Source organism: Vicia villosa, unplaced genomic scaffold, assembly GCF_029867415.1.
Source record: "Vicia villosa cultivar HV-30 ecotype Madison, WI unplaced genomic scaffold, Vvil1.0 ctg.000938F_1_1, whole genome shotgun sequence".
In the NCBI taxonomy this organism is placed as follows: domain Eukaryota; kingdom Viridiplantae; phylum Streptophyta; class Magnoliopsida; order Fabales; family Fabaceae; genus Vicia; species Vicia villosa.
In genome coordinates this window covers 412,525-421,861 of record NW_026705420.1, presented here as the reverse complement: position 1 = coordinate 421,861, position 9,337 = coordinate 412,525, and the positions used below count along the sequence as shown (strand labels likewise).

Genomic DNA, 9,337 nt, shown 5'->3' with positions numbered 1-9,337 from the left:
AATAAAATATGAGTTTATTAAATATGAGATGAAAGATACATGTATAGATAATGTATAGATAGATTAATTAAGTTAGGTTTTTTTTATTGATTATAATATTTGATGAGATTTACTTTTTATTTATATTTTTGAAATTTTTGTCTGGAAAATATTAGAATATCAACCATCATTTATTTAAATTTTTTTAATGGAGTAGATTTTATATCTCATCATTTTATTTTATTTTAGTTTATTTAATAATTTATCTAAAAATATATAAGATGATATTGTGGGAACCACTCTATATTGTTTGAAACTTATTACAAATTTTAACATTAAAGAAGCTTTAATTGTCTGTGAGGTAGCCTCACCTATTTTCATCCATAATGTCTCCCTTTCACAATTATATATTTTATATTTGTATGGAGACAGGAATTAAGAAATACAAAGTAAATTAAAAAAAAAAGTGATTTTTTTTTAATAATAATAAAAATAGTGATATTAAAAATTTATTGGCATTTCATTTTTTCATTTTTCATTGTAGTTCTTGACAATGTTTTGGTGGTTGAGTTCACATGAGCTATTATTGGCTCTTAACAAGCATTGAAATAAAATTTTGATTGAAACTGATTATGTAATTGTGGTTTAGACTCTCTACAAATCTTGTCATTTGATCTATCAAGAATTGTTGGTTGAATTGTATTTATAGATTGAAACTTTTTAATCTTAAGATCAAACATATTTATAAAATATAGAAGGAAATATATATGCGGACATCCTGCTAACATTAGTTTAAAAAAGGAAATTTTTTTACCCACCTCCTAATCTTCTTAGTCACTTCTGACGAATTTACCAAAATACCCTTTGTTTCAAAAATACATTTCTGAAAACGTACTTTTATTGGAAAAAAAGGTATTTTCGAAAATGCACTTCCGAAAATACGAAAAAAGGTGTTTTCGGAGATGCATTTCCAAAAACACCCCTTTTTTGAGTTTTTGGAGATGCATTTCTGAAAACACCCCTTTTTGGGAGAGGGGTGTCTTCGGAGATGAATATCCGAAATATTCCAAGACCAAATTGATGTTGGAATGTTTCAGATATACACTTCTGAAAAAATTCAATAAATTCAAGGTGAATCAATATAATTAATAGGTATAAAATCAAGGTGAATCAATAAAATGAAGGTGAATCAAAATTTCCTAAACAATTTTAAAGTTAAAAATTATTTTACTAACTTATATAAATCAAAAACATTTTAATTTCATAAGCAAACTAGTCAGAGACCCGTGCTGTCGCACGGGTAATTTTCTATTGATGTTGTGTCCAACACCAAGAAATCAACGGACAAAATGATATATCATTAGCCATGTTAAATGTCATACAAATGAAGGAGTTTTAAGGTATGACTCAAAAGATATGTTTTTAAATTAGCAGTACAATATAAAATGTGTTACAAATGGTTATACCGAAACCAAAAAAAAAAACAATTATCCAAAAAGTTTGTTGTGAAGGAGTCCTAATGTATCGCACACGTTCCTCAATGAAGTGAATGAAATCATCCTGAAATAGCAAAATAACATAAACAAAATTACATTCTATACATTTGTAAATTCAAAGTGGTCAATTATAATTGTTTATGACATGATAAGATTTTAGGGGTAAATTCACACCTTTCAAATGTTATGGAAGACTTCCTTGAATACAACATTGGTGGTAGAGATCATCGGTTCCTTGTCTTTGTCATGAATAAGAATCCTTAATCCCTTTTTGGATTTTACTCTTGAAATAGCCACATATAATTGCCCATGGCTAAAAACCTCTTTTGGCAAATATAATCCAACATTATCAAGTGATTGACCTTGAGACTTGTTAATAGTCATGGCAAAGGAAACAATAATTGGAAATTGGCGTCGCACCAATTTAAATGGCCATGGGGACTGTGATGGGGACAAAGACATTCTAGGAATATAAAAGAGGTTACCAATATTTTTTCCAGAAATGATCTTAGCTTCTATGACATGAGCAGCAAGCCTGGTTACAGTAAGCCTTGTACCATTGCACAATCCTTCAGACTGATCTAGGTTGCGCATCAACATAATAGTGGCTCCAACTTTCAACTTGATTGAATGGTTAGGCAATCCTGAAGTTTTAAGAGCATTTAGGAACTCCGGTGTCACGTGCTCATACGCATCAAAGGTAGTTGCATCAGATTTATCAATAGAATCACTACTAAAGTATTCTTTCTCTTCTCCTACAACAATTGAAAAAGACGTATATTTATTTAGTAATTTCTGCAAAATATAGTTCAAGTTGTCTAATCAGAAGGTATATAATATTGACATGCATAAATTGTACTAAGTGCAATTTTAATACCTGGAAGAAGGTCTGTGATATATTGATTTATATCATCAACAACTTCAATTGTTGAAGCCAATATCGCTCGACTTTGTAGATAGTTGGAATCAAGATAATTATGAATGAGATCAGGATATGTATCTTCAACAATTGCCTTAATTGGATCAGAAAAGTTAGAAATTAAGAACTCATCTGGAATACTAATATCAGCATAGCCATCGTTTGGCTCACACATGGTCCCATCTCCAATATTTAAAATCCACTCAGAAAAGCTCCTTATGTCATCAGCTGTAGAATCAGGTGGACCAGTTTGCAAGCGCATGTTCTTTGTAAGCCTCAATACTCTACAATGATCCCAAATATAAGAAGCATTGATTGTGGCATGGATAATATCAGATCTTGTACCTCTTGGTATAACAGGGAGAATTTGTCTGAAGTCACCACCAAAGACAACAACCTTACCTCCAAACACTGTTTCACATGGCTTTGTGGGTCCACTCATAATATCCTTTAAGGATTTGTCCAGAGATTCAAAGCAAAACTTGTTAGCCATAGGAGCCTCATCCCATATGATTAGATCTGTCATCTTGAGAAGCCCAGCAAGATCATTCTTTTTTTCAATGTTGCAAATAGAAGTTTCTAAGGTAGGGACAGGAATCTTAAATCTAGAATGAGCTGTTCTTCCACCTGGTAACAACAAACTTGCAATTCCACTTGAAGCAACGGGCAAGACTATTTTTTTTTTAGACCTAACTGCTGCTGATAAGGTGTTCCACATAAAGGTCTTACCAGTTCCACCGTATCCATATAAAAAAAATACCCCGCCCTGTTGCTTTTCGACAGCATTCATGATTTCCTCAAAAATGCTTCTTTGCTCATCTGTGTATAAAAGGGTAACCCAAGAGATTGTTAAACAAAGGTACCAACTCAAATATTTTCTGACGTTGCAACTATAGAGTGATATTACCTGTAAGAGAAGAGTACAAATTCTCATAAATTTGTTGTTGAGCAACAACATCATATTGGCCTTCATCATAGAGTAGCCTATTTCCTGTAAAGGAGACGACATAATCTTTTGGATATGACATTGTCTTGAAATCTTTCAGGCTTCGATTATTATTTTGTAAGAGTGTTTCAATTGCCATTAGAGTCCGATCTTTTAACTCGGCGTCGCTCATTGTAAGACCTATGTTATTAAAGCGAAAAAACAATATAAATATGTAACCATTTATCACAGCATTAAGATTAAATGAATGTAAGCAATGACAAGAAATGATATAATATAAGAGCATGCATAACAATAAAGTAAAAAAGATGTCTGGATGTAAGAAATTCACTAAAAAAACTAATGGCATTTTGCTACGTATCGAAAACAGTAGCTGACTAAATAATATCATACGCATACTATTTATAACAGTGGCTATGATCTTGATATTACCTCATTCACTATTGTCTCACAGATGTTGTAAATAGTATGTGAACAAAAAGGATCCGTGCTCAGCATTTCATAAAACAAACCAGGCACTTTATATTAGTTTCTTTCAGCGCAATTTCGCAGATGGTCACGGTTTTCCATCATAGTTATCTAGCATTTAAAGACTATAAGATAATCTAGCTTTAAGCATTAATTGTTGTCTGCCTTACAACGCTAACATGTCATAATGAATAAATGTAACAGACCCAAAGTGAAATATATGTATTTCCATGTTTTATTGCACACGGATGATTCGTATGACATGTTGCAGAATATTGAAATAAAGAAAACCAAATTTAGCACATAAGATAAAATACCTTGATCTCTTGCCAATAACCGTTGATCATAAAGAATGCCATCCGATAAATACATCCAAGTCTTCCTCCAGACATGTTCGGGTCTATTCATGGATGAAGATAACAACATCGTCACGAATAACTTGCGTAAAAATGGACCCGAACCCCATAGATGTGCCTCTTTGATTGCCTCAATAAATTCTCGATCATCTTGTAGAAATCCCATTGCAAAGCATGCATCACGAAAAGTTTTAAGTTGTTTACCATCAACTTTTTTGATGTCTTTATAGCACAGAGGACCCTTTTTCACAGTGAGCATCATCCTTAAATAAAACAATTCACCAGTGCTTTGAGGAACCCAAATGAGTCGACCAATTGTATACCCTCGTTTCCTTGGTTTCCAACTCCGACTCCTCTTATGATAAACAAATTTAGAAACAAAGTCACCATAAGTTAGTGATCTTGCTTCTTCATAAGTTTTGTTTGCCTCGAACCATGATGTAAACATAGACTCGGTTACACTTGGTTTTAGTAAAACATCACCAACTTGCTCGTAGTCTTTGTAGTACACGGAGTTTTCACCTTCCATATGAAAAAACAATCTCTCCACGGCTGGCTTCCTGCCATGTATAGAATAAGAGAAGATCCTCCAACATGCCTCACTTGGGGAGATGTATCCGCAATCCAAATATTGCTTGATCTCGTCAACGTTGTTCTTGTCCTGACCTTGTATGATGGCAGAAATTCGATCCGAACCTTTGTTTATATATTTGAAAAGGTATTTTATAGAAGTACTTTGGTTGCACCATTCCATGTTGATGTGGGCTTGGTATTTCAACAACAAACTTGGATTATGCGGAACTACATGACCACTATGAAAAATGAAGCCGTTTTTTTCAATTGTGTGTCCGTTGTTTCTTCTCCTATAAACCGGATAGCCTTCTTGGTCCACTATAGTAGTAGACTGAAACTTCTTAGGGTAAAACTTGGTGCATTTGTTATCTTTCATGCAAGATGACTTGACGTTTGCCAAACCACAAGGACCATGAACCATGTGAGCTTTGACCAAATTGTACAACCGAGGGTGTGTTTCCGGATCGGGCACTTCAGCACTTATGATCTTGTCAATGTCTTCGGGTCCTGGATATTTGTTTGAAGGATGCAAAAAGATCAATATATGGGCATGAGGCAAACCTCTCTTTTGGAACTCAATGGTGTACATATCTAGCATTGGAAGAGCAAAACATAATTAGGAACAATGTTAGTTATAGTACTACAAAATTTGAGCAAAGAGGGATAAATAACTCACAAGCAAGTACTTTGCCAAGAACACCCTTTTTGGTTAGATCCGAAAGCAATTGGTCAAACTTGATTTTGAAAATTCTGGAAATCACATCGGGTCGATCTTGAGGTTTCAGATGGAGAGGTCCAAGCACTCTTTGAATCTCAGGCCAATTTGGGTTACAGGTAAAAGTAATAAACAAATCAGGAAACCCAACTTTACTGCATATAGCCATCCCATCATAGTATAATTGATCCATAAACCTACGACCACCGACAAAGGACGAAGGCAAAACAACTCGCTTACCTATGCTTACACCTGGAAGTTGACTCTGATCACCCTCTTTCTCTAAAGAGTTGTACTTGGAAACCCGAAGCTTAGGTTGGTTCTTGCGTAGCCATTCTAGTTTCTCGGACTCCAACATTGTGTAACCATCGACCAGGAATTGTTGGAACAACCTTCTAGAAGATAACAGAGTCTTAGCTTCGGATAACCTCGTTTGAATGCGAAATGCAAGCCATTCGCGTATTGTGAGCCTATTTCTTATGCTATTTTCTTTGAAAGGCAAGTCTCTATGTGCTACATCAGGTCTATAACCATCTTCACCATAAGGAAATATCAAAGGATACTGGTAAGCCATATAAGCCGCATGCAGTTCGTTGATTCTTTGAAGTCTTCCTCCCTTTGTCTGCATTATGATATCCCTCATTTCAGCTGTGTCAATATCACCGACAACCAAGGCTGCAACCTCAGATACAGTTGGTTGATTATACACTCTCCCATCTGTGGATCTGTTGGAAATGAGTCGCAGCTTCAAGTTTGGAGTTTCCCCATTATTTAACCATTGCTTTGCCATTTGAAAACTCTTAGCATGAGGATTGCATTCATACAGCATATTGGATAACTCATTTACAACCAATGTATCAAAGTTTTCTTTGTTCCTTCACATGAGAAAACATTAATATTAATACAAATGAATGCACATGATTAGATATCACAAAAAAAGGGAGATGACAGCATTTAACTAACAGCCACAGTAGTATGTTAGGGGCAATAACCTTAGTCCATGCATTCGGTTTTCAACTTCATTCTCCGTGTCATAAATATATAATTGAGCAAACTTCGGTTTCTGACCTTGAGCAGGCAACAAACTTCCGATTCGATGACAGGTTTGACCTTGTATCCTTAGTGTTGGAGGCCCACGTCCATCGTTAAAACGATTGTCCACCTTTGCTCCAGGTGAAGTAAATGCAAACATCATGTTGTAAACACGGATGTGTTGTTGAAATTTCCGGCTAACAACGTTCTCGTGATCAAACAATAGCTTTGCAAGTATTTCTGGAGGCTGTCTAAGCAGTGGCAGTTCAACTTTCCCGTTCCCACAACACAACATAAACTTCGGGTTAGCGGAATGGGAACTCTTGTGCATCCTCTCTTGATACCACATCATTGCTTTACAATAACGACATTCGATAAGAGGGGAACCGATATCGTAATATTCTACATAAGAAACAAAAGAAGCAATCATAGATTAGAAAATAATCATGCAGCCTAGGACAAGTTTGATTATTGTAGCAAAATAAATCAAAAACTGCATACCCTCGTCATTTACGGTTGCATTCGCATGAATTGTAAATGGTGCTCCATCTCTTTCCGAGTCTGAACAGACATCTTCTTCGGATTCATAAGCTGTTATGTTAAATCACAGTAAATGTACACCAATTAGAATGAGGTAATCACGCTGTTGGCTTCAAGGCAGAAAGTGTGTCACAAAAATTGAACCATGACATGTTATAATTGCTGGAAGAAAGTATTATACTTACTTGCAAAGGGATCATAGTCGCTATCATCGTCGGAGTCGCTATCAAAATCCATATTGACCGTAGGTGTAAATATAGGACATGTTGGTTCTATTCTCTGCTTTGGAATAAGTGTTGACTGTGATACCGGATGTGCTCCGTGCATAGAATTTTGGTTCATGTCCTCTAGTGTTTGCAGACCAGTGAAAGATGGTGCACTGCGAACGCGTTTGAACAATGGTTTTCACTATGAATATTATATAATTATAAGCGAATTAAAAATGGTGTACTACGAACGCTGTTTGTTACCTTGAAGGCGGTGATTTTGTTGGTATAGACTGCCTGCCCCTAATTGAACTTTGGTTAGGGACATGCTTATTCAAATTGAAGGCTAGGTTTTGATCTGTTTGTGTTTTCCTAGGCCTGCCCCTACCTGGTTTATGGAGCGCTGGACATCTGTACATTAAAAGGTAATTAAAGATTATTAAAGGTAATAACATTCAAAGATTAACAATTGAATTATAATTACTGCATTCGGCATGACTGTTTCGAGGATTGGATCAGACTCCAATATAATAGCTAATTGCGCGACCTCGGTTAACCCGCGATGTCTGTATCAAAAGCGGTAATGCAACCACGGTGAAACCGCATGCTGAACTTGTATCTTTATAAGGAACATTGTCTACATTGTGACCACAAATTAATGGTATATATAACCATACAGTGTGTAGCAACAATTATAAGTGATTCTTCCATGCAGTTAAAGATGATACAGAAAAAAAGTACCTAGCTTGTGAGTATGCTCTGTGCGTCTGAGTTGGTGCGGCGGTACCTTCAGCACCAGTCAGTATAGGAAACTTGCTGCACAAGTTCAACACCATATTTGGAACTCCAAATTGTTTTTTAGGCCTGCCCCTGCTTGTTTTGGATATCGGTGCACCGCTGATGAGGTATTGTATCAATAAGATATTATAATTATTCACTATACAATAGTTTTGAAGATTGGTTGATATATGGCTAAGAATGTAAAGTCACAGTACTTACTTCTTTGAATTAGATGAACTTCCAACTTCAATGACCGTGTTTTTATATTGTGGAGATGATTGTTGCTCAGATTGCAATGAGGAATGTTGGTACGTTTCATTTTCCGCAACGGTTGAAGTTGTAGCAAACTTTGACAATAGATTTTTTCCTAGATTGCCAATTTGGTAGGTTTTCAAATTACTTCTAAAAGTGTGTCTTGGTAGGCTAGGTTCTGAACCGGCAACACGTCCGCTTAGTTGAATAGACGGTACATTGAGTTGTGATATTGTATTACTATTTTGAGACGACGGAGTCAGCTCGGACAAAGGTTGTCTTGGCGTGAAGTGGCATGGAGTATTGTACATTGTATTCACACCAAGCAGGTCCTGATGATTAATTTTGTGACGTTTGATTAGGTTTTCCTTCATAATCAAAGATCTTCTTGCTCTTGCCTTCTTTCCGGACACAATTTTCTCAGCTGGGTTCATATTTTGCCAAAATAACTGATCTACAACAGTCAATGACAGTATAACAGTATAAGTTGTAATCTAATAACAACCACTGTGTCATAAATAGTATGCATAACAAAGATATTTAGGTTCACCAACATATTAACTTCCAACCTATAAAAGTTTATGTAATATGGACAAAAGATCAATTAATTCTTAATTTCTATGTAATAACAAAAGTCCAATTAATACCTCAACCTCTAAAGTCTCTATGCTTTTAATGAGGTGGTTGTTTCATCATAAATGAGTTCATTCATAAATGAGTTAAACAAATGAATCCTATAAGAAAGGCATATTCCATCAAACCATGAGTAACTTTCAAATACATAGAGTGACATTGTTTAACATACTTAACTTATGGTCTCAGCAGCACTAAGGTGAGTTACAAATTAAGAGGTTCTTACACCCCCATTAGGATGCAGAAATTAAATTGTCATTAGAACAACATCTTCAACATTCATTTTCCACAAGAAAATTGATTTCATTCCACTAATAGCTTCCATGCCTCCCTAACTTTGTCTAATATTTGTTCAGAGACAACACAGTGCAAATGGATTGCACTTAATACTCTAATGTTTTAGACAACAAAGGGTATTCTAAACAGTCCTAGTGCTTTGGCA

The 9,337-nt window shown here is 35.3% G+C and overlaps 1 protein-coding gene across 1 annotated transcript; it reads right to left on the bottom strand.

Moving 5' to 3' along the window:
• Positions 1-1,652: 1,652 nt before the first annotated feature.
• LOC131632360 (uncharacterized) lies at positions 1,653-8,573 on the bottom strand. Its single transcript, XM_058903114.1, has 11 exons — positions 8,230-8,573; positions 7,972-8,127; positions 7,495-7,641; positions 7,210-7,403; positions 6,986-7,075; positions 6,445-6,886; positions 5,414-6,327; positions 4,126-5,328; positions 3,302-3,520; positions 2,353-3,213; positions 1,653-2,230 (listed from the first exon to the last, which is right to left on the bottom strand). Exons 1-11 carry the CDS (start codon positions 8,571-8,573, stop codon positions 1,653-1,655), a joined length of 5,148 nt encoding a protein of 1,715 aa, XP_058759097.1.
• Positions 8,574-9,337: the final 764 nt, after the last annotated feature.

What these genes read in the sequence shown, in the direction of transcription:
- LOC131632360 (XM_058903114.1), bottom strand. Translation starts at nt 8,573, where the DNA reads ATGTACAATACTCCATGCCACTTCACGCCAAGACAACCTTTGTCCGAG. An exon ending in AACCGAATGCATGGACTAAG is followed by an intron (nt 6,328 to 6,444) that starts GTTATTGCCCCT and finishes TCTCATGTGAAG; the next exon opens with GAACAAAGAAAACTTTGATA. An exon ending in TATCACAGACCTTCTTCCAG is followed by an intron (nt 2,231 to 2,352) that starts GTATTAAAATTG and finishes CAATTGTTGTAG; the next exon opens with GAGAAGAGAAAGAATACTTT.